Source organism: Egretta garzetta, unplaced genomic scaffold (genome assembly GCF_000687185.1).
Source record: "Egretta garzetta isolate BGI_Z169 unplaced genomic scaffold, ASM68718v1 scaffold360, whole genome shotgun sequence".
Lineage (NCBI taxonomy): Eukaryota > Metazoa > Chordata > Aves > Pelecaniformes > Ardeidae > Egretta > Egretta garzetta.
This window is the reverse complement of record NW_009258261.1, coordinates 2136141-2162081: the sequence shown is the minus strand read 5'-3', so window position 1 is coordinate 2162081 and position 25941 is coordinate 2136141. Positions and strand designations below refer to the sequence as shown.

General features: G+C 38.6%; 1 protein-coding gene across 1 annotated transcript in view; it reads left to right on the top strand.

Moving 5' to 3' along the window:
- The window catches only part of MRPS5 (mitochondrial ribosomal protein S5), a 76784-nt gene that overhangs the window by 19622 nt on the left and 31221 nt on the right, over positions 1-25941 (top strand). The window contains exons 3-6 of the mRNA XM_035895552.1: positions 3179-3418; positions 16235-16360; positions 16624-16857; positions 21647-21681. Coding sequence (XP_035751445.1) covers positions 3179-3418; positions 16235-16360; positions 16624-16857; positions 21647-21681 — 635 coding nt within the window. The remainder of the gene's footprint in view (positions 1-3178; positions 3419-16234; positions 16361-16623; positions 16858-21646; positions 21682-25941) is intronic.

The window sequence follows — 25941 nt, the reverse complement described above, 5'->3', positions numbered from 1 at the left end:
GAGGTGGTGGAGGCCCCATCCCTGGAAGCATTCAAGACCAGGTTGGACGGGGCTCTGAGCAACCTGATCTGGTTAGCGGTGTCCCTGCTCACTGCAGGGGGGTTGGACTAGATGACCTTTAGGGGTCTCTTCCAACCCAAAACATTCTATGATTCTACAAGAGCCAGATAGGAATTCTGTTTTCTATCTAAACAATGCTAGTGGGGCTTTCTAAACAAATGTTACTGGTTTTTTAAAGCATGTTTTTGCTGCGTAGCGTGAACCTAAGTTGCTCTTGCATGTGTTGTTCTTCTCCAGGACAGGAAGTGTGGTAAATTATTAAATAACGAGCTTTACGCTTGCATTGTCGTCAATGGACAAGGTTGCTGTTGTCAGTACTTGGCAGTTTCCATATTTATTTCTTCACATGTGGTAAACGTGTACTTCAAATGACAGATGGGCTTTAGGCATGCAGATCTCGCTCATCATTACAGGGTTCAGAGCAGGCCAGCTGTGCCTTTGGAAACCTGTATCAGTCATCTATTATCCCATCAGAATAACTTGGGTAGTAATATATGCCTTAAGATAACGGAGTGAGGTGGTTTGCTTTTTAGTTCAAATATTGTTGTCAAAGTCAAATATTGTTATCAAATCTTCCTGTTCTTTCTACCTTTCTCTTCTTACATCTTCCTGGTCATTTTTAAATGATAGGAATCTAAGTTTGTTTTCTAGACTTACCTAATTCTTCAGTAGCCATTTCTTTCTGGATTTTAATCCTCTACAGGCACCTTTCAAAACTCAAATGCATTATTTTTCCCAGTAGAGGTTAAAGTGTACTTAGGAGGAAGGGACAACATGTATTTTTTTCCACTAAGGATCAGAGTTGACTTTGGATCAATCTTTCAAAAATTGCCCTTCGATGTATGAGAAATAATACTGTACAACTGAAAACTTCTGCTGGGTGGCATTGCTGAATATATAGTTAATTTTTACATAGTTTTGGTTTTTTTTTTACCTGCATCATTCTCTCAAGAGAAAATGAAAATCTTTTCATTATACAGTGTTTTTAAGCAGTGAATACTACTGAGGTTTTGACACAAACTTAAGGCAGTATAGGTGTAGTTGCTGCAGTGCGAGGGGTACCTTAGCCTCTTGTATTGCTAAGTTCCCTCCATTTGCAGCTTTGCTGCCTCCCTTTTGATGGCTCTCTCCACTTTCACCTAAGCTGCCCTGGCACTGTTACAGCCTTTGGGGCAGTGTTTTCCCCTTGTTCTCATGCTGTTGTCCTTATGGCCTTGCAGCTGTGAATCCCAATACTGTTTGGTCGGTTCTCCTGGGTAGCAGCTGGCAGGAACAGGAAAAACTTCTCTTCTTCCCTTTGCCTTCCTCTGGGTTGTAGGTTTTGGATTCATTAGGGGATGCCTGCCAGCCTATGTGTATCCAGTGGGGAGTCTAAAAGGGTCTTGGTGAAAAGTATATGTGTACTGTGGGAAATTCTTACAGGGGGAAATCATCTGCAGCACTGAAGACTGCCTTGGGACACGTTATGTCTTTCTGTCTCCTTTTGTTTTCACTTTCCCTCCAAAGTGACTTCCATTGCTAGAGTTGTATGCCATCAGCTATGCACCCTGCTGTTAAATCTTGGTGAACCTGTCTCAGAATCCTTTATACAGCCTAGGTAGCTTGTATGCACTCAAGTTCTAGACAAAAGTCATAATGAACTACATTAATGCCTGTGTGTTCTCCAGGGAAAGCTGGTGCCTGAGGTGGGAAGAAAGGCCAGATTACATTGGTAAAAGTATATTCAAGTTTGGTATTAAAACACCTGGAAGCTGGGCATGTTTTTTGGTTTCAGTAAAGAAAAGAATGTCCCTTCTTTCTCCCCCACCATCAAAGGCAAAATAAAGTTCTCTAGCATTTTTTAGCTTCTGCAGTCCTCTAAAAACTTTCTTGCCTCCACTCCTTAAAAAAAAAAAATAAAAAAAATCTAAGCAGTTAATGAATTTCTGGTCTCGTCTCTTCCTCAGGGCAATCTATAACAAAGTGATGCCCATTCTGTAGTCAAACTGCAATTAAAGCCTGAGCGTTCAGGGAGATTTGAAAGCAGGCCAGTGGTGTTTCCTTGGTGGAGGGAAACATTTTCCACTGTCTAGTCACAGAGTGTATCCTAAAAAAAAAAATAAAAAATTTCCTGCAAGTAGGCCAGGAAAAGTAAAAGACTGCAACTGCTCATAAATAATTTCAGATGTGACCCTTTAACTCTTTCTGATTCGATTACCTTTGTGTTCCATGCTTAGCCTAGGTAGATAGTGACCCCTTTCCATGTGCTGTGATTTTAAATGCATGGGGTTTAGCTTGACAAACTAAGTTCTTTGCATCCAAATTTTTCCAAGGTAGCTGGAGGGTTTTGTAAAAAGCAGTTTGTATCAATATGTCCATATTTCTCTTGTATTGGGGAGCCCAGAACTGGACACAGGGCTCCATGTGTGTCTTGCCAATGCTGAGTACAGAGGGGAAAGATCACCTCCCTCATCCCATTGGCAACAGTCCTAACGCAGCCCAGGATGCTGTTGGCCTTTTTTGCTACAAGGGCACATTGCTGGCTCATGGTCAGCTTGGTGGCGACCAGGATCCCCCAGGCCCTTTTCTGCCAAGCCGCTTTCCAGCCATTCAGCCCCCCTGGGAGGTATTGGTGCATGCAGGTCCTCCCAGGGTGCAGGACTTTGCACTTGCCCTTGTTGAACTTCATGAGGTTTCTGTCAGTTTATTTCTCCATCCCGTCAAGGTCCCTCTGGACGGCAGCACGACCCTCTGGTGTATCAGCCACTCCTCCTGGTTTTGTATCATCAGTAAACTCTGCCCCACCGTCCACATCATTAATGAAGATACTGAACATGATTATCGGACTGATGTTTGGTTTTCATAGCACATAGTATTTAATGATGTATTTACTTACCACTTTTGATTGTGTCTAGGAACATTATTGCACGTTTTGCTGCTAGAACAATATTTCTACTTTCTGAGGGTGCATTCTCACTCTATTAGCAATCTGTTAGAGAAGCCTTCTAGCTGCTTTCTCTTTGTGGCTTTTTCTATGGCAATATTCTGTCCCCCCCCTCCCCTCCCCTTCTGCAACTTGCTTTGCGCCTCAGGACAGAAAGTTCAAGTCTGATTCCCTTTGGAAACTAAGCTGTATGAGTAAATATTACTGGTTTTTCTTCTGGTGTGTGTATTTGTGGGAAATGCTGTTTTAGAGAAGAAAATGTGCTGTATATAAACACCTTTCTATCTTCATTCTCAGGGTTTGCTTCTGTGCCAGTGAAAGGGAGTTGCTGTTCGTATTCTAGCCTGGCATGTGCTTTCCAGACACGGTGTTCCATCTCTGCCCCCTGGAATGTGACAGTCGAGCAATGCAGACAGAGCAGTTTCTTCAATACATGTAAGTCTGAAGTTGGATTAAAATTACTATCTGTAGTAAAGAGAAGAAGGAAAGAAAATTTTGCTTTGGAGAGACACAAAAATGAAAATCTATGTATAGTAACTTTTTGTATCATCTCTAGTTATATATCTCCTAAGCTATTGACAGAAGTGCATGCACAAGGTCAGTTTATTATCAAGCAAGGGTTTGATTTATATCACAGTGAATCCATCTAATATATGTCATTGGATGGAAGGGGGAAACACCTCCCCCTCTGTTTCCTTGTCCTTTATTGAGAATATAAATTGTGTGTTTATTTTCCAAATGATTTTTGAGCCACAGGCAAAACATACTGTTCAAACTTTGCTGTCTCGAAAGTGAAATAACTAATATGCAATAATGTGTTAAACAAAAACTGTTGACGGTGTCATGCTAATTGTCTGGCCAGCTGCAGTATTTTTCTCTAGCCCTGAAAGGAATTACACACATGCTTAACATAATTGAGAAATGATAGCTGTTTAAATTCATGCTTGGGACTGTGAGAGGCCATTCCACCTGTTTTGTGGAAGAGAAGGAATAGTAAGAACATAATTTCTGGAGGAGATAACTGCAGCAGTTTGAGAATCAAAGTTCTTCGTTTATAATCCACATCCTATTCGTCTCGCTATCGGAGTGGCAGAATACTATATTTGCTTTCTTTACATTTTCTAAAGAAATGAGGTTTAAGCAGTTATGCTGCCTGGCTGTTAGTCTTATCCAGTAAGCTTTGATGGTTGACTGATTTCAAAAACCTGAAGGTAGAGAGGTCTCAAAAGGCTGCAGTGTGAACAGGAGGCTGTGCCTGGTAATGGGTTTCTAAGGATGCCAACTGCAGGAAAAATTCATTTAGAACTTTTTCTTAGGCAGCCAAGCAGTCACAAGATAAGAAGATATAAGAAGCTTAGCACTGTTGTTATTTTGTTTATCTTAAATTTAAGGTATAGCACTATAGGTGTTTGCAGTGTGATTACAATTCATAGGTTAGACGTTTTCTTTATGTTCATATTCACAAAGTCTAGATGAGGTCTGTTTTACCAGGATTTTTGCCAGCTGTCTTGTTAGGTGACTGAATTAAAAATGTTTGTTAGATGACTGAATTAAAAATGTTTGTTAGGTGACTGAATTAAAAATGTTTGTTGTGATGGCACCCCCATTGTTTGACTTGGTAAAATTTTGAACAAGTTGTATTTAGGCAAACTACCTGAATTGGCTTAATTAATAAGATGTAACAACTTGGAAGAATTTAAGTGTACCTCCTTTATGTATTCAGTAGAGACAGTAGCCATCAGATTTGGAAGGCTGAAGGTTTTATATTTCAAAGTACTGTTATTCTAAGGACAGTTTCTCCTACAGAAAATGAAGTAGATATTAACAGTATAAATCACTCATATCCTCTAGCAGTGCAGTTGCTTCAGAAGTGGTAACATTAAAGTGTTTGTGTAGCAGTATGAATGCATCTTTCAGAATAATATTTTCCAGCTCCAGAGGTTTTGTTGTACTATCATAGTGCAATAGGTTTGTTTCTGGTTTTGGGGAAGTTGCCCAAAACTTTCCCATACTATCCTATGGGAATAATAGTTAAATTCTAGACATGTCTGCTGTTGCCAACAAATTTGCAGAGACACCTAAACTAATTCTTTACTGCAATCCACATGATGAGAGCTTTTGTAATTTTTTTACAGTTTTATTAAACTTCTATGATTAAGCAGCTAGCACCTAGAGCTTCAGCCTTGTATCAGCAAAACCAAACTGAGGCCAGAAAGTTTGTTCACAGATCAGGTTTTTCCTGTTTCACTATTGTGGAAATCCAGCAAGCAGTGAGAAGTAGAAATGAGCTTAAGTTTTCACTGGAAACGTTTCGTATGCGGGCAGTTCTAATTTTTCGTCTGTGAAGTTTATCTAATACCATCTTGTATCTGTCCCATGATACTAATCTCTTGCATCACCTCACATTCCTCTTAATGGTCTTGCAGTAGACCTTGTCTTTCTCAGATATTTTCAATGTCCAGATTCTTGCAGGTAGATGCCACCTGCTATCCAAATTAATTTTGAGTGACTCAGCAGTGGGCTGTCTAGACAGAATGCTTTGTATTCTTCACTACTTCCTAGGTTTGAATAAAGCACCCTGCAGAGCTAACACAAAATATTCTCAGAAGATGACATCTTAAGAGGGTTTAGGCAGAGTTGTGAAGAGGAACATGTGTTTTGCTAAAGTAGCCCTTCTTTTTTTTTTTTTTTTTTTTTTTAAAGGCATCACTTAGGGGTCGGGGGGGAAGTTTTTAATCTTCGCATCTTTCAGCAGAACTCAATAGCAGATATGCATCGTACAGCTCCATTTACAATGTAAGGGGTCTCTTTTGCAGTTGAAGAAAACAATATTTTGAGCATGGTACCACCACTTGGGAAACTTGAGAGTAATCCAGCACTATGTCCCATTTCTTATGGAGCCATGCTTTTCTGCTTGTGGACTGGGATTAGACAGGGAGTCAAGAAACTGTGATGTCACATGATGGCAGACAGTTCCAGTTTGGAGATAAAGGAATTAGCAAGGGCAGTTCTCATTTAGGATGAACACACCGATTTTGACAAAACTGCTTTAGAATCTTGCATATTATAAGTAATCCATGCAATATTAGTTTGCCATTGTTCCATTTTTCTCTTGTAAATATTTGTATTGTCATCTGCAGAATATTCCCTTTTGACTTGTGGAGGAGAGGATTTAACCTATTAAGAGTTAAATAGTTTCTGTAAGTGTCTTTAAACAGGCTGAGTAAGTCTTGGAATTAAAGATTCCACTTCTAAAACTAACAGGAAAATGCTGTATTAGAAACATAGCTTGTCAGGAATAACCAATGGTATGGACTGAGTTGACAGTTTCTGCATGGTATATGAGTTCAATTGAAGATTATGAGGGGATATAAAATCAAACTATATGTTTGTTTTGGATGATTGACTACTTTTGTTCTGGAATTAGGTATTTGATGTAATTGTGAGAATGCCTCCAGCCACTGATAGGTGGTGTGCTTGAAATTAAATGTTCATATGTGCAATTGAAAGTGACATCTAAATCATTTGCTTTGTGTTCAGCCACTGAAATGAGTTGTAGGTTTTGCTCTTAAGACAGCTGCTGTGTACATTTTTGCCTAGCACCTTTATCTTAAATGCTTTGTAGTTAAGGATATCGTTATTAGGCACTTTTAGACTGTGAAGAGAGAAGGTAAGACTTTGTAAGACCCAGGTTCAAAAATACAGTTGAGCACTCCTTTTCCGGACTTAAGAGTTTTGAATTGTAGCTCATTGCCAAATCCTAGATAGTTAGAGTAGTTCATGTAGCCTGCTGTGTGCCAGGCTCTGTCCTAGGATTCCCTTTTAAATATTGATGGGGAGGGGCCTGGAAACAGAAATGTGGGGTTTAGGGGTGTTGTTTTTTTAATAGAATTTGTGAAAAAAAGAGACGTATATATTGCAGAAAATGGGAGACCAAAGTTGAAGTCATAGAATCATAGAATGTTTTGGGTTGGAAGGGACCTTTAAAGGTCATCTAGCCCAAATTCCCCTCCGCAGGGACATCTTGAACTAGATCAGGTTCCTCAGAGCCCCATCCAACCTGACCTTGAATGTTTCCAAGGATGTGGCACCTACCACCTCTGGGCAAATCTGTGTTGTCTAATGTTTCACCACCCTCAGAGTAAAAAATTTCTTCCCTTTATCTTAGCCTAAATCTACCGTTTTAGTTTAAAACCATTACCCCTTGTCCTGTCACAGCTGGCCCTGCTAAAAAGTCTGTCCCATCTATCTTACAAGCCCCCTTCAAGTATCGAAAGGCCACAATAGGGTCTGTTTGTGGCCTTCTCTTCTCTAGGCTAAATGACCCCAACTCTCTCAGCCTGGCCTCATAGGAGAGGTGCTCCAGCCCTAGGGTCATTTTTGTAGCCCTCCTCTGGACCTGCTCCAACACTTCCATGTCCTTCTTGTGCTGAGGGCTCCAGACCTGGATGCAGTACTCAGGTGGGGTCTCACCAGAGGAGAGCAGAGGGGCAGAATCACCTCCCTCGACCTGCTGGCCACGCTTCTCCTGATGCAGCCCAGAGTACAGTTGGCCTTCTGGGCTGTGAGCACACATTGCTGGCTCATGTCCAGCTTTTCATCCACCAGCACCCCCACGTCCTTCTCTGCAGGGCTGCTCTCAATCCCTTCATCCCCCAGCCTGTACTGATGCCGGGGGTTGCCCCAAAGAACTCCAAGAATATCAGAAACAAATTCTAGTGCACAGCTTTGACCTCTCCTTCTCTCCTGCTGGTTGCTTCAGGTGCTATCTTAAAAACTGTCTGAAATTTCCATGGTCGGTCTAAAGACACTGTCAGTATCACCCAGCGAACAGAAAACTTGCCTGTAGTTCTAAAAGCAAAATCTAGAGCTCCAATACCCCAAAAGTACTTTTGAGCCAACATCTCATTTGAAGTAAATTATTACTCAGAGAGTACCCTGTATACTATGTAATTTTTCAGTCAAGGATGTCAAACAGTGGATCTCAGACACTGTAATTCATGCAGCATTTCCTTTTCACAAGCCTTAAAAAAAAAAAGCTAGAACACAATTTCCATGACTTATAAAAAGAAACGAAGGTTTTACTTTTTGCCACAAGTAGCAAGTGTACCAAGATTAATTCTGTGGTCTGAAAACAAACATCTACTTGTGGAGTTTTTGCTACTTTGTGGAAAGTTGAAACAATGGCCTTACAAGTTTCTTTTAAATCAAAATAGGTTTAACATTAATATGAATTAAGAAGTTGTAAGTGTTAGTTTCTGTCAAAACCAAAGGTTTCTTTTAATCTGTTTCTAATTTTGGGTCTCTTAATGACCTGATTGTTTGTTGTTGACTGACAGAGAAAAAAGCTTTATGCTCAGTTATTTGAAATACACTATTTCATAATATGCTTGCAAAAGAGTTAAAAAAAAAAAAAAGCTACTTTTGTTGCTCTTGTTCTTCCAGTCTCGTTGATGGATGTGAGTTCATTAAAAATCTGAAGTCTCTTTAACTTTTACTGGTTCTTGGTTTTTTTTGTTTCTACTTCATTGTGATTTTTGCCTTTGTAGACCTAATTTACATGGAAAATAGGCTTTTGACATGTTACTGTCAGTTTTCAGTTTAGATGGTTTTTGTACTGTAGTTTTTTTCCATAAGCTGCAACCTGTATATGCTGCTTATATGCTTTATTAGGGAATAGATGCCTTAAAAAGGAACCTGGAATTTGAGACTGAAATGCTGTTCTAGCATATGTTGCCACTCAAAGTCTTGCTGTAGCAGTCATACCAGTAGTCGCCTGAGCATGGAAGTTTTTATTGTAGACCCAGGTTTAGACTGTTGTTCTCATGTTGGTTCTGAAATTCTGAGCGAAGACACTGTTTTTTATTCTTTGTTTCACTAACATGGAAAGGAAGGAATTTTTTGTGCTTACGTCATGTGGCTCAGAAAATCTCGTTCCCTTCTCAGTTCCCAATTCTGTTACAGGAATTCTAGGCTAGGTTTTTTGTGCATGTTGTCTCTTGGCAACCTGATTGCAGATGTAAATCAATTTGCTTCTTCAAGTGCATAAATAAGACTTGTTTAGGTGCTTCTGAGCAAGTTGGAGGTAGCCATGCTTGACCTAGAGGTTGGAGTCGGTGAAATCCTATGGTCCCTTCAAACCTAAATTATTTTGTTTCTAAAGAAGGCAGAGACATGCCTCTCTGAGGTCTATAGGCAAACAGCAAAGGGTAGCGAACACAAATTAGATCAAGGAAAATTCTGGTTACACAGTAGGAAAAAGTTTTTAATCATGAGGGTGTTCTAACACTGGACCAGAGTGGGGGTCCAGACAGGTTGTAGAATTTCTATTACTAGAAGTATTCAAAATATGACTGAGCAAGTCTCTGGCCATCCTCACATAATCTTGTAGTTGAATTTAGCTTTGAGGTTGGCTCTGCTTTGAGTGTGGGATCAGGTCAAGGAACTCCTTGAAGTCCCTTATAATGTAAGTTTTTCGGTGAATCTGTGGTTCCAGTGTATTTCGCTCCTTGTACAGTATTGAAGACGATGAGTTCAATTTCATTAAAATGTACAAGGTGACAGTAGAGTAGAAGCAACAATATGTTTTCATAACTTAAAATTTGGTGACTTAATAACTTAGATCCAGTGGGGAGGATGGGTTGTTTTGTAAGTCATGTTTGGATTTTTTTTTTTTTTTTTTTTTTTTTTTTTGGTTGTTGTTCCGTTGTTCCCTTTCATTCTCAGGTAATTTTTTAATAATTTAAAACATTGTTTCAGTGCTTTTATCTTAGCTTGTTCTTTATGTTTTATGCTATCCATATGCTGCTTTTTTTCCTAATAAAACCATATATACAGAAATAGTCTGAGGTTTTTGGCTATTATATTGTCAAAATTGAAGCTATAGTTATGCAAGGAGAGAGAAAAACTAATGGAAGATAAACAATGTACATTCGTGAGACTGCAAATTATCATTAATTTTTCAGGCTGTCTTTGTATCTGGTTAAAGCTTTAGATCAGAGTCTCAGAAATTAGAGATACACCTACTATTTGCAAAATTACTGTGCCTAGCAGGAGAAAAAGTGCTTCAGAAGTCCAGATGGAGAACTTCCCACTGTGACAGTGAACTATGCACAGCTAGAGAACATCGTTTTTGTTTAGGTGCTGCAGCACTGGGGCCTATGCTGTTTCTTAAGTACATCTTCACTATGGTGAGTGATCCTTGAGTATCTCGAATGCTGCACTCGTGGAATCAACTTAATGTCCAGTGCCACTTTAACTGTTGAAATACTGTGAAAAACTCCATGTTGAATGTACAGTTGCAAAATTTTTACAGCAGGTGCACAGTTGAAATGTTGCCCACCACATGTCAGAAGAAAAGCAGCATTGCTTTTAGGGTGAAGATTTCCGATAGCCACTTGGAAACAAGCTCAATGTGCAGAATGTTTGTCTGTGTTCTCTAATTTCTCTAAATAACTTTTCTCCTGAATTGGCATATTTGTCTTGCTCTTCAGTAATTGATTCTAGGCATCTGGTGATTGTGTGGTGGCCATGAAATTATAAAAAAACCCCTTGTTTAGCATGGAAATTGTGAATGGAACCCAAAATACCAAACTTAATACGTAGAGGCAACTTACTTGGACATTTTGTAGATTGATATGATTTAAACACTGGTTCCTAAAAAAATTTTTATTGTAAATTTTTATTATTTCCCATAATGGAAATGTACATAACTTACAAGGACAGTGTTAGAGTCATTAATTTTCTGAGGTCATCAGCAACATGCAGTTCAGTAATTGATTCTAGGCATCTGGTGATTGTGCAACATGCAACTTAAACAAAGTACAGCACTTTCAGTTTTACAGTGGTACAGCACCCTGGCATGTGACTGAGGACTCCTTTAGTGCTGTACTTCACCAGAACTAGTAGATTTATGCATCAATCAGTTCTGTGAAAGGTGGATGTTACTGGATGTGTAGCTTTACCAGAAGTTTAGAAGTTTTGGTAAGATTTCTGAACAGCATTTTAGTCATTGCTATCTTCCATTTTACAGATGGAGGAAACATCTGACCATAGTTCTCTCTGGCTTTGGAGCCTTGATAATTGGTTTTGGTTAAATTGGTGAAAGAATGCCAAAATGTTGCTGTGATCTGTTATCAACAACAACAGAAGTATAGGTTAAAAGCCAATGCTTTTTAAAACCCATCAAGGGTTTAAAAAAAATTAAACTGCTATTGGGCTTTCCAAGCTTCTGAAGAAAGCTGTCATCTTACAAGGAAAGCCTAATGTTTATAACTCCTGTAGACTATTTTAGTTAGCTCTGATGAGACAGGGTTGCAGTTGCCTTTTTTGGAGAGATCATAAAACCCAATTTAATTGGAATAATCCAGCTCTGCCTGTACCTTGGTGATGAGACTGCTTAATAATTTAGTTTCATCACATCATGCCATGTTAAAAATGCTTATTTGATGGGATATTGATTTATTGGCAGTGGAGTTGTCACGGAGAACTTGTGTAATTTTAAAGTGAGTGGAATACTGTGTTCAACTTAATACCAGTATTAGATACTAGCTATATAATCAAAGTGTTATAAAGATTAGCTTCATTATCTTTCTGGACTTCCAGCACATCCTGCTTTAGATGGATAACTTAATACTAATTGTTTGTGAACACTGTCAGAATGACCTCTCTCTTGAGGCTTTGCCTGTTCGGAACAAATACTGAAATGCAGTTCTTAATAGTGAAGAATTTACTTGTAAGCTGTCTGGGACACCAACAGACTTTTGACTGTCTAACATACAGTTGCATAGTTCTTATCAGAGATGCACATCCTTAAAATGTTAGCCATAACAGTAAGCTTTTGAAAGTACAGCCATGTCAGAGAACAGTATAGTGGGTATGGACTTGTTTTTAACATCTTGTACAACAATGTCTGGTTCTACAAGTGGAACTGCTAAGAGGTGAAGTTGTACAAAAAGCGAAGCGACGCATTGTTTTCCTTATTCTCATCCTATTTCAGCTATACCTAGAGATTAGCTCTGAGGGCAGGCCCATCATTTGTTTTTCATACCTGTTTAATGCTTGGCCTATTCTTAGTCAGTCCTCAGTGCTTCCAGTTGTAATGAGGTGACAGAAACATATGTTTTCTAAGAACTTATGGAGTCCATACTGGTTTTTCAGAAACGTCTTTCAAAACGAACAGATACTGAATATGAAAACTATACCTTACAGTAGTCTTAGAGGAGTAAGATAACAATGAACTTCTAGAACATGAGAAAAAGCTTGCCTCATCAGACCAAATGTCCATCTAATTGAGGATCCTGTCTCTGACAGCAGCTGATGCTATGGGAAGAAAGTAAAAATTGGATGAGCATGTAGGGATGCTTCCTGAGAAAAACCTCACAACCTTCAGTGATTTGTGACATGCCATGTTTTGAATTTATAAATCTAGGTGGCTTTTTCTTCTATGAATTTGTTTGGCTGCTTTTGAGCCCATATAAGTGATCTGACAAGAGTTCATTCTATTTTCTGTGGATGGGTAAGCATTCATTCATCAGAGAAGACAAGGTCAAGGAAGTGCCCTCTGCATTTGAGTATAGTGACGTTTGTGAGGCTTGGTTCCTGGAGGAGTTCGTTTTTAAGCCTTTGACCTGCCTTTGTGGAAAAAGTCTCCTTGTGGTCATTAAGCGGCTGAGTCTAGACTGTGTAATTTATCATGCGATTTGTGATAGAATACGTAAGCAGCACATTCCCTTTGCAGATGCTCTTTCATATGTGTGAAGTATTTTTTCAAATTCTGTTTTTGTTTTGGAAATGGTGGACAAAACCATTGATGTCTAGAGAAGGAAAGAGGTGGAAATACCATACCTTTTTAGAATTCGTTTGCTAATAAAAGTATGGTATTCCAAGCTGAAACCTGGAAGAGAATGTTAATGATTGAAAAGACCTTAATAAGTTCCTTAAGGTAGTACAGATGCATAGATGTAATGGCATTAGTGGGCAACAGTACACTGAAATAAGCATATTTGTTATAACATGTTCATTAATCTTTTTATTATGTCATTAATATTCATGTCTTTGAATCTCTGCTGCTGTGCTGCCACAAGGCTATTTGTCATCAAAAAACCTAAGGAAAAATTGCTTGGAAGTGGAAGTATAAGCTTGTAACTGACTAGAAATGTGTGGTGGCTTTTATGACTTGGGTCTGTTTCAGCTCTGGAGGAATACATGCAGCTTCCCATTTTACAAAGGCAAAATAGAGGTAAGGCCACAAATCACTAAGAGTCTGCATACCTACTGTACTGTCTTAATTTCAGAGCATTTCTGCAAATGTGAAAAGCAGTACAGCGATCCTCATTTCTGTTTGGGGTTATTTCCTCCACTACAAGGCATTTATCCTGCCTATGTATATGTTCTCCATTTGTCTTGGTGCTTTGCTGCCAAGTCAGATTGACCTTTCTTATGGTCAGATTTTTATTTTCTTTGTTGCTGTGTTGTCTGTCTGTTGGAAGCAATGTCCCCACCATTGTAATCTTCTTGACTGCAGCCTATCCCTTCTATATTCCGTTCTTGTCACTTTGTCTTAAAATCAGTGTGATATTTGCCGTCTTAAAAAGAACTCTTAGCTCTGTAGCCTGCAGGCTTCTGATGTGCTTCATTAAATTCAGCTGTTTTCCAAACACATGATGATGTTATTATAGACTGATTAGATGAACTGCACTTTGGTACTGAATGTGACGTTTTCCTCTGATTATAATTTTGTCAGAATCTGTGCAGTGCTTGAGGCCAAAACTTGACTCAGTCTGACCTCATCTTGCTGGATCTGTTGCCATTGACTGGTCTCCTTTTGTACAAAACCATCTCTGTGACTTTTGCTGCTTTCCTCTACTGGGATTAAGTGATTTTATCGTGCAGATATTTAGAATACAGCTGAAAGTGCTGGGGGTTTTTTTGAGTGTATTACTGGCACAAGAGTTCCCTGTTCTTGTCTTTCAACTACTTCTTGCTGCCCCTCTGCAGCTTCCCTTGTAGCTGTTGTGACCCTTTGTGAGGCCACACAAACTGCAGTAGACTGGGGAACTGTTCCATCTTAAAAATAACCTTGCAAAGAAAAATGTAAGTCCTTTTATTGTAATTCCGTGTTTTCAGGCTAGCAGGATTATCATTAAAAAAAAAGAAATTGCTAGTTACAGTGTCTTCTGAATAAGCTAAGAAGCTTAACATGATTGATCATCAACCTTCCAACACATGGGACAGTCCTTGTAGTCCACTCTAGAACAGGAAAAGTTGCATCATGCATTACTTACTTACCACCAGTCTTTTTCTATACTGAACCTTAATGCAGGGTAATATTCACTACTTGTAGACAGTCTAGTACCTATCACAGTTTGGCTTTTATTGAAAGTAATGTGCTGAGTCAGCAATGAAGTTTTTCTGTTTGGGGAGTTCTGTGCGGCTGAAAATTAATTTAATTCTGTTTTTTTGCATTTAGCACACAGCTACATGCACCAGTTTGTTGTAATCGGCTGGAAATTTTTTTAGTGGCTGACAGTTCAGACACTGGTCTCAAGCCATTTGATACAGTTACTGTTTGGGATTTTTTTTAACCATAAACCTCTGGACATTAGGGTTCACCTGAACGTCTAGAAAAGACAATGCAATTTCACATAGAAACTTGTTTTTTACAGGGACAAAGCCTACCCAGCAGCAAATAGAATTCTTGCCTCACAGCGTATAAGAAGTGTGATAAATGTTGCTGTTATGTGCAATCCATGGGCATTTCTTCTTGCCTATAATACACAATTTCCACTTGGAAATGGAATCTGTATTACATACTCTGGCTTACTGTGCTATTCTTACAATACGTTATTTGGGTAGGTAGTCACTTTCTAGGCCGTTCTGGTCTTGCCCATCGTGAGGTTATACTATTTTGCAGCTTCCTGGACTTGTAGTGTTGTGTCTCCTTCCTTATAACCTTGCTTTCCAATGTACTGAGCTTTGATTTCTTGACTCAGGATTGTACTTCTCAAGAAAGAACCACAGTTATGCATCCTGCTTTGAAAAGGGTTTTTGACTGAAAAGATGGTTGTCATACCTTTGGAAGAGCCACCTTGACGCTATATACACGTTTATTCAATACAAAAATAAACCTGGTCACTTAGTGGTACCTCTAGAAACCCTGCATAGCTCCTGTCCTTCACTGTGTTGGCAGCAGAGCAGTTCCAATGTGTTTGCCAGTCTGTGGGACAGGATCTCACACATGCCTTAGTCTAACAAGGATGAATTGCTGTTGGGAAACTAGTGATTTGAGCATAGTTATTTTAATTCCCCTGGTTAAAAGTGTTTATTTACTGACTTCTTTTGTCTACTTTAAATGAACAAACTCAGTTTCTAATCAGAGAAGATAAGAGATTTAAACTGCTGTAGTAACATTGTCCCTGGGTGAAACATATAATAGCATTAGTCTGTGAGTATAACAGTGGTGACACTGGTGTGTTCCATGGTGACAGCCTTCTTGGCTGGACTAACAGGATGAAATATTGTCTGCAGTATCTTCTTCACATCATCAGTTTCATTTTGGTTTAGTTTGGTTTTGTCTAAGTTATGAGGATATCCTATATTTCTGTCAGTTGGGCATTAACTACCAAATACATGCTTCCTAAGTCATGGTCTCTTATGTTGCATGCAACATCTTAAGGCAGTGGATGACCTGTACACAGCCAGAGTAAGGAGGCCTGACCAAAGCCTGAGCTCTGTGATGAGGCTGTTTACAGGCTCTTACATTCCTTTGCATTTATACAGGCAATAATGGAGATCTTGTATTTTGTCAGAACATGAGAAACAGCAGCAGATTTATGCTGTTGGTTAACTTCTTGTGTTTTGTGGCTTTTTAAGTGATTCAAGTTGACTGTCATTGATATTTGTCCTTGGATAAGTGCTTACGTGTATTGCTACTCTGAGTTATTAATGAATGATTTTCTTCTAATAACCTGGGAATTAATACCTTACTGGTTAGGGATGTTTGCCTTTTAAAAACCATGCACCTGGCTGTGTGCCTATCTGCTTGCAGTCACCAGGAGTAGAGGCACATCTCTGCACCAGATACATGTACCCATAGTAGGCAATCACTTTCTTAGCAAGGCAGTAATCCTACAGTTTAAATCCCAGTAAAGATCAAGCAAGGGTTAACATTTCAAGGGTTTTTTTGTTCAGCTTCAGTCTCCAATATAAGCTGTACTTTTACTTACTTATGAAAGCTTTTTTTTATTTCAGTGACAGCTGATGAGCTGTGGAAAGGAGCTTTGGCAGAGACTGGTGTGGGAGTAAAGAAAGGAAGAGGAAAGAGAAGGAAGAAAAAGCTAAGGAAGAATCTCAATAGAGGCCAGGAGATTGGTGAAGGTAGATTCACAAATAAGGGGCTGAAGACGTGTCTTGATGGTTTTGTGTATTGACAAATTTCTGTGGTGCCAGAACTGCTTGAGATATTTTTGTCTTTTAAAAAAAATCCTGATATGGTTGTTTAATGTTATTCTTGGTTTTAAAATATAAATTCGGTATCATAAACCACTTGAAATATGTGAGAACCTTTTATTGCATTTTTCCAGCGTGCAGTTTCAGTCCTAATTTGGCATAAACAGTAGCTTTTTTCTGTTATTTTTAAGGACGTTCTGGTTTCCTCTGGCCTGGTCTTAATGCTCCTGTGGTACAAAGTGGTAGAGTCCAGGCAGTTACTCAACGAAAAAAAGAAGAACGAGAGAGAATTCAGTCTGAAATTGTTCAACAGAGAGATACGTGGGAGAAGAAAAGAAAAATAAAAGTTAAGAGAGAGGGAGGATGGAGTGGAAAGTGTTGGGGAGGTGTTATTCTGGATCCTCCTGACCCAGGTCCTAATGGAGGTAAGAAAACTAAATATCTATCTTTGTCTTACTCAGCCTTTTTGGTAAGGGACTCTGAGAAAGTGAGATCCAGACTTTTCCTGTGATTGAAAATCAATTTTATACCTCTGTCTTACATGCCCATACATGAAGCAAGGCAGCTAAATCAAAGAACAAGTTGTGTTAACACAAATTAAATCACTACTTAGTTTAGTATAGCTGTTAAGAGTATTATGTTACAGACTGTATGATGTTACACTGTATTAGAGAGTACTGTATTGTGGTGTAGGCTGTTAAGAAGTCTTGAAATATGGAAATACTTTTCTGTGTTCAACATCACTTGTCTTGAATATGAAGTATAGCCATGGGTTTTTCGTGGTTTCTTGAAGGATCCTGTTGGATAGTTCATATAATGAAATGGTTAAAGAAGATGTAGTTTGAATGTTGCTAACAGAGTGCTGCCTAGTTAAATATCATAGAGATCCTGTACGCAGGGTGGAGAGGTGATCTTACCTTTTCTTACAGTGCTGTTAGACCACTAGAAATGCTATAGTAGCTTTGTTTACTATTTAGAAGCCTAATTCTTTTCAAATAATGAAAAAAGTGTTACTCCTATTCAGCCGAGTTTTTCTCCTGAATCACTTAATGATGCTTGTGTACTTTCTGTAGGCTTTTATAGTAAGATGAGCTAAGAAAGATGTTTTCTTGCACTGTTGTTTGAGTTTTGTTGTAGACACTAGTCATTCTTAACAGTTAAGCTCATTCATGTTTTCAGAGCTCTCTTTGTCCAGGGATATGATCTCCCAGTGCAAGCTTGGATCTCGGAACATACGTTGCAGCAAGTCAACATAAATGGGAATTATGTGCATGGAATCACAATTACATTGTTTTCTGATCTTGCTCCCCAGTCTGCCTGGTGCTTTGTTTATTAATTACTTTCTGTCTGTGAATATTTTTCTGGTTACATTCCATTGGACTTCAATTAGAAATTCAGGCATGCTTTGAACCAAGACATAAGGTAGTGAGAGCATTGTCTTTCCAGTGTGATCTAATGCCTTTGTCCATGTAGATGGAAGTTACGCCAGCATTTGTAGCTTTTTGCTTTATAAATTCACGCTGCTGTAGCTATCTACTACTTCTCTGTTCCCTTCCCAGGTTTTTCATCCCTGTAGCTGGTACAGATGATTTTGTGGCTTCTGTTGCTGTAGTGTCTGAGATATATCGTTTCCCTCAATTGTACCTTGTGAATTTAAGGAGAGCTTGCCTGCCAATCTCCTTGAATGTTTTTTGGTTGTCTTCCATTTTAAGAGCAATTTATTCTGTTTTAATGTCAGCATAATACTGCAGTATACAAATGAAAGATTTCCTATATTTACTGCCCGGCATTTCATTTTGTTACCTTGAAAGAAAATATTCCATGGAAGGCAGTGACATGACAATGGACTCAGCACTCTGTCAGTGAATCTTACAACTGAAAAATAGAAGATTTGAGTAATTAATGAATTGTTCCAAATTCCCAGTAAGTCAGTGGTGGAACATAGAGAAAGTCAAGAAAATGTCATGGTTCTAGTTCCATACTTTGAACACAAGATTATATTGTTTTTAAATTCAAATATATTTCCAAGTAGCTTATTCCATTAAAAGAAGTGGCAGCTGTTGCAAGCAACATTTATGCATGTATGAATTTTACCTTCCAGTGTTTTCCTTGATTTTGCTTTTGGCTGATACTATTGATGTTGATTACTTGCATTAAAGTTGTCTGTGTGGAGGCTGTAGCAGTCAGGTCAAGCTATGTCAAAAAGAGGAAAGGGTACTACAATCAAAATAGCAAAACGAAGCTGTCAGCTTGTATTATAAATGTGCTTGAGAAGAAGCAATTTCTGATTAGTATACACTAATTGGCTGTGTGCAAAGTACTATCGATGTGGTAGGAGGAATAGATCAGAAACCACCAAACCCAATGAATCCTTTTGGCCTGAGACTATGGCGTGGCTGGATTCCCTGGTGTCTAAGCAAGCATCAGTTCTGACTGAGATTCTGCAGTTCAGCTGTTCCTAGTATTCTGGTACTAGATTCTCTAGTAACAAATGGAGGTTGAGCATATGCTGCAGCTTCCCTTCAGCAGCATTCTTATTTTCTAAAAAAAACAGATATAGGAAGTTTGTAGAAACCTGCATGTTGTTAGCCTTCAACATCTGACAAATTTGTTTGACATTGACCAATATGTTAAAAAAACAAAAAAAACCCAAAAAACCAAAAAAACCAAAAAAAAACCTGGGGACATACCATGACTTTTATATGCTTCATTCTTTCAGGGGGATCTTCTTCCACTACACCTTTATTTATTGTGCTAGCTATGAGTTGAGAAAGAACCGTATTTTTCAGTTGGAAATAAAATTACTTTTCTTCCAAGTTCACAGTGTTTCTATGCAACTGGAGAGGCTTCAGAGAGGGAACAGAGTGCCTGCTGGCATTCATATTCTCTACTGTGAGCTAGAAGTCTACTTCTAGTCTGTAGACGAACAGATCTCTAAATTGTGGTGAGATGGTCGTGTTTGTAATCATCCTGGAATTTATATGTAGATGATAAAGCTATGTTTGGTGAAGGAATGAGTCCCCAGTTCTTCACCATTATACTGTTTTCAGCTCCTAAGCTTTTCTCCAGAATCTCACTGTGACTACACCAAGTAAAATAAACATTCGATGCTTTAATTAACACTGGTCTTCTATGTCATACTGAAATGCTGTTGTTCATGAGATAAATTGGAAAAGCAGGAAGTTGGAAGGATCTCTTATCTATTCTGCTTCTTATACCAAGACATTGCATTTTACTCCATTGTTTTCAAAGTCAGTAGGTTTTTTCCACAACCAAGCTGACAATAGGATACTCTGTGTGGAAAAGGTGTCTATATTAAGATGTTGATAAGTATGCTTTCAAAGCATAAAAGGAAACAAATATATTTGCAATTTATATTCAGGTGTTTGTGTGGTCATCAGGTTTTGAAACAAACTCAGAGAAAATGGAAACTTTTTGGCAGTATCCATGATTTGCAGCATTTTTGTCTACTTCTGTAAAATGGATTTTGAAAAAAGCTGGTGGAACTGCTGAAAGCCAAGCCTAAGGAGTTTGGTTGCTGACTTTTCTTACAGCATGTGTCGCAGTGAAGGCCTACAGATAAGATCCAGCTGGGCTGCTGTTTGCATGCTTTTGTACTCTCTCATTTGACTTGCTGTCTTTGGAGACAGTACGTGTAGATGCCCATGTTGTGGCCAGAGCTCCCCAGTATTCTTGCTCTTTCCTCCCCCACAATGTTGTAAGACATTTCAAAAAGGTCTTACTTCTTTTGAAGTCCCTTCTAATGACAGAGCAGAAACTTACTTTCTGTGCAGTGAAAAGACTGTGTTCACCACTTAGAGCTGAATATGTTGACCTGAATGGAGCTCTGTGTTCAGTGTTTCATTACCACTGTGATGAAAAGATGCGAACACAGATGTGACGTAGAAGCTACCTTTATTTCACAGTGCAAAACACCTTACCTGTTACTAGACAGAATAAATGAAGCTGTAATTGTCTTTGATTTCAAAGACATTTTTTTCAGGCAGAATTCAAAACTGAAAGAGAAAAAAAAAGTCGGGCTATGTGATTATTTGAAGTGACTACGTATTGTTTTGTTTTATCCTTCCCCTCCCCTTTCTGGAATTTCACAGAAATATCTATCAAGAAATACTTGCAGTTTCTTTGAATCCCTGTTGAGTCCCTAATACACATTTCAGATTTTCTGAACAATATCAGATAATAATTTGGCCATGGTGGAAGTGAACCATTTTGTGATTTACCTTTTTATTTTTTAGGGATTTCCTCAGTATATATGAAATTTGGGGTTCATTTACAGTTTCAGAGCAGTATTTAGGGAACAAGGCAGCTTACACTGCTAGCCAGTGAAACCCCAAAACATCGTTTCATAATTATTTTTCAAAGCGTTTCTGCAGTTCAAAAGAATTAGGAGGAATATCAGATAGAATTTAACAAAAATGCTTCAATATAAGTGGTGAGTTGCAGTGATTTCCAAAGGAAAGTTTCAGATTTAATTTGGACAGGAATGTCTCAGTTTTTCTATCAGCTTTGCTTTCTGTGTGGTGTTCAAACAAAGCAGTTAAATTTGTATGTCTTGCTTTACCATTTAAAAAAATGATTTTATTTTATTTATTTTTTTTAAATTCCCTTTTGCTACTCTGGTTGTTTAGGTTGAACAGTCTTTGGGGACTGTTTCCGTCTTACTTCCCTGCACGTATGGTACTTAAAAAGATGAGATATTGATTGCAGTTGGAGGCTGGGGTCCCTACTAGACCACAATTAATCTATTTAACAATTGTCATCTCTTAATTATAACAGGAACTGTGTTATGATTATAATGAGTAGTCTTATGCTTTCTGGGAAGTTATTTGAAGTGGATTGTTTTTTAAGCTAGTTTTCTTCACATATGTTGATTTTACTGAAGAAATGAAAAAAACTATGCTTATAAATAAGAGCTATATGCTGTTTTTTCATTGATCTTACTCTAAAAGAGATTGAATTAATGGAGTCAAGTAAAAAGACATATCTGAGGTCTTTTTAAAAGGAAGCAACTAATAAAGCTCACTTTAGATGTGTTTGTTCAAATTATTCTTACCTTTGCTACTTACTGCTGAGATTAATTTATAAATCAGTTATATAAAAATTGTGTCCTCTTTAAATTTTACTACCTACAGGGGGCTGTGCTGATAGGTACGTAATACAAGGAGGTGTAATACCCTATTTTTCTCCCAACAGAAACGTACGAAGATTTTGAAACAAGAGTCATTGAGGTAAGCATTACAAATCTTTTCAAGAACTTTAAATAACGATCACTGTTTTATGTTGAGCTTTCAGTTACTTAATCAGTCTTTGCTAAGTCAATCTTACAGCAATAGGAATTAGTCTGGTATTCTGTTTCAACTGCACCACATAATCTGTCATTCTTTTTATTGGGGCCTTATCTTCTCTGTTGAGCAAATAATAACTAATTCAAAGGTGGGTTTGAGCAACTCTGAAATGGCAAATGTCTGCAGGTAAAGCTTTAATAGTTTGTGTACAACCACAGGAAGGAACCTAGTTAAGTGTTAGCGTTATTTCTGAGACAGAACTACAAGTTAGAAGTTGTATAATTCTGCTTGTAAAAGAATTAAAGGGGGGGAGTGGCAACACAGGGCAGAGAGTGAGTGAGGTGAAGATCCCATTTTGCGCACCTCTCAAGTAATAAAATACTCACTTGTCCTAGATGTTTTAACCTATGATATTTGTATCTTCTGGGAAAAATATTCCAACAAAATTTCCCATTCATAGTTTTTTATCCACTTTATGTTTATTGACAGAGTAAGGATGATGGTTATGACTGGACTAATGCAAGTCTTGTTTCCATCCTCATTTCTAAACAGATTGTATTGCATCGTCTCACTTTAAAAATATCTATCAATCAAAACTAGTAACTGACAAAAGATGTCTGTGTTCCAGTATTTTCCTTGTCCCTGGTTTTTAGTAAATAAGATCTAATATATGCTGTAAATCCTGCTATCTTTATTTACACATAAGATTAACTCCCATGTGTTTATCGCGCAAACTTACTTCTGGTTGGACTTCATAGAATTACTCTCTGTAGTCTTGAACTCTGACTGGCTGACTAGGGCTTCTTAATGGAATTGTGGAATATTTTAAAGAATGGTGTGCTGAAGTGCATTCTGCATGTCCTAGGTATTTAATAAAGTCAGTGAATCACCTTAGAATAATTTTGTTGTGGTAAGTTAAAAGCTACAAAGATTTAAAAATATTTAATCACTTACATTTCATGACATTGTTACCTTACATAAAGTAGCTTTCCAATGTGTAACTGATTGTACGCAATCCCGTGGTTGGTGTGAAATGATATTAGCTGACTATCAAATCCATGTCGCTCAAGATATTTGCTGACTCACAGCAAAACTTCAAGCTAAAGGGTAAGGTCCTTAATGCTACCAAAAAAAGTTCTTCAGTGGCTCAAATTCTTAGTGATTTCAACAGAAGCACCACTCAGAATGTGGTCAGAGAAGATACTTATTTCAAATATGATAAAGGTGGATTTTGCTTTGAAAACAAGATAATCGATCAGTAATAATTTTTTACTGGTGAAATGTAAAGTGTTAATAATGCAGATATGTGGACCCATGTTACTTTTCTATGGAAAAGCCATTACTGAAGAAGGCAACTTGCAACTCACTCCAAAGCAGACTGTTGATAATTAGTGCTATGCACACCCACACTATTGCAAGGCATTTTATGCTTCCCATTTGTCTTATTAGTTTTTCTTTGATTTCAAATACATTAGTTGCTATGGAAACCATAGAACTAGTATAAGCATTGTTGGAGGGGATCATGACTTCAGAAATAAATTGATTTCTTCTGACTCATTTGCTTCCAGTCCAGAATCGGGTAATGCACAGCAATCCAGAAAGGGAGCAGCTCTGGAATTGAGAACAATTATTTGTTCTTTATCCTGGCATGTTCCCTTCTCTTCTACTTGCATTGTAATTTTAGTGAGACTTGTGGTAGCAGTGGCAAAGTAATTTCCAACTCTGTCAGTGTCTAGAAGTTTGGTTTTTAAACCACTGAAATCTCAGGTTTATTTATTTACTTACATAAATACCTAATGTGTTTAAAGGACTAAATATTTGCTAAAATGATTGATCCATTAGAAAGCAAAAAGCTCTGCAGTGTGGCAGATTGACCACTTCCAGCTGGGGGGCATCAGAAAGCCCCCGGATGAGATAAGATTTGCCCAAGTCTTTCTTGTTTGTAGGTATTGATCTTATTGGTGAAGAAGGGTCTGGGAGAAATTCAATGTTACTTGCAGCACTTTTTGGTGGGGTGAGATCTCAGAGCCACATTCAGTTCCTTGTGCCCTGAGGCACACCTCACCAGTCTGGGGAGCCCCACAAAGTAGGAAACTGTGCCTATGACTCTTCAGGTTGTCTGCAGGGTGGAGGAAGGCATCCTTGCGGACAAGGTATTTGTTCCAAAGTATCTGTTTGTGAGTTTCTGTTTAGTTTCACTCACAGCATATCATCTCGTGTTCACTACGGAAGTTCACTAGTGATGACCTTTTTGGAAGGGATCACAGTCTCTGTCTGCTACTGTGCACTGTTATATACTGTTGGAACAGGTGTTTTTCATCCATGGAAATACTTTTAAAATCCTTCGTCTGAAAAAACTGGCAAGGAATAACGTGTTCTTAATTAGTAGGATGCACTTGAAAACAGTGGTGGTCATAGTAAAACCTCATATTCAGATTTTGATCTCTTCAAGACTGCAACTTTCTTCTGTGCTGCATATCTCTAAGCAAGCTATAAATGCCAAAAATTTAGTTTCTTGCTAGGCCTTATGTCTAATTGCGTTTTTCTTGAAATATGGCCAAACATCTCCCTTTTTGAGACAGAAAAAAAGTAAACCAGTCCCTTGACAATAAAATCAGGGCTGCTGCCTAAAGATCTGTGGAATCAAGTGTTTACTTGGTTTGGAGAGAAAGGAAAAGGTTGCCCTTTAAATGGGATTGTACTCAGAGGGAAGGAGATGGCCATGTCCCAGTCCAGAACAGGATCAAGTGTATGGAGCAGAGAGTCCCTCTATTTGCCAGTTTCGCAGGGTTCACTGCAACACAAGGCTGCATAGGTTTAGGAGTAGGATGTGAGATGTGCAGGAGACCTTAAAGCTACATCAGTATCTAATTTCCATCACTGTCTCTTTTGAGAAAAAAGCAGATACTTCCAAGTTAGGAAAATAAATGATGTGCTTATAATACTCTTGCATGGTGCCTTATTTAGAGGCTTAGGATAAAGGGTCGAACCAGAAGTAGTGAGTATCAGCTGTGAACCACATCTCTCATGTGGAGACAAGAAACAGTTTCCTGTCCTTTTGGTTTTAGCTCTTGACTCCCTGTCATTGTTTGTGGCACCTGTCTTTGGAATGATGGTCAACTGCCTTCTGCTTGAAATTATCTTCCCATTCCTTGGTGAGGTACTTTCCATGAAGAAATATTTTATTCAGAAATTATTTTCATGAACATTTGAGAATTTCAGTGTTGTATTTGATTAATAGGAGTCTATCCATTGTCTTGACTGAAATACATGTAGCCAGAGTAGGTAAGATTTTGCCAGAATTAAAATAAAATACCTTTTAGAAGACCTTAAGTAACTAATAAATAGTGTGTATAGGGTGCAAGAGTAAGAACAAAGTTAATATAACAGAGAGAAGCATTCACTTCTTTTAAACTGTGTACAAGCATGACCTGTTGGAAAGTGAGTTACTTTAAGTCTGTTTAATTGGGGGAGAGGGATTATGACAAACATTTCTTTTAAACAGAATAGCCTGATTCACAACAGCTCCTTGTCTGAATCACAGAATCACACAGAATCGCAAGGGTGGGAAGGGACCTCAGGAGATCATCTAGTCTAACCCCCCTGCTAAAGCAGGTTCTCCTAGAGCATGTTACACAGGACTTCATCCAGGCAGGCTTTGAATATCTCCAGAGAAGGAGACTCCACAACCCCCCTGGGCAGCCTGTTCCAGTGCTCCGCCACCCTCAGAGTAAAGAAGGTTTTCCTCGTATTCAGCTGAAACCTCTTATGTCTCAGTTTGTACCCATTGCCCCTTGTCCTGTCGCTGGACACCACTGCAAAGAGTCTGGCTCCATCCTCTTGACTTCCATCCTTAAGATATTTGTATGTATTGATGAGGTCCCCTCTCAGTCTTCTCTTCTTCAGGCTGAACAAGCCCAACTCTCTCAGCCTTTCCTCATAGGGGAGATGCTCTGGTCCCTTAATCATTCTAGTTGCTCTTCTCTGGACTCTCTCTAGGAGTTCCTCATCTTTCTTGAACTGGGGAGCCCAGAACTGGACACAGTACTCCAGGTGGGGTTTTACCAGGGCAGAGTAGAGGGGGAGGATAACAATCCTCTTAATGCACCCCAGGATACCATTGGCCTTCTTGGCAACAAGGGCACACTGCTGGCCCATGGTCAGCTTGTCATCCACCAGGACTCCCAGGTCCCTCTCGGCAGA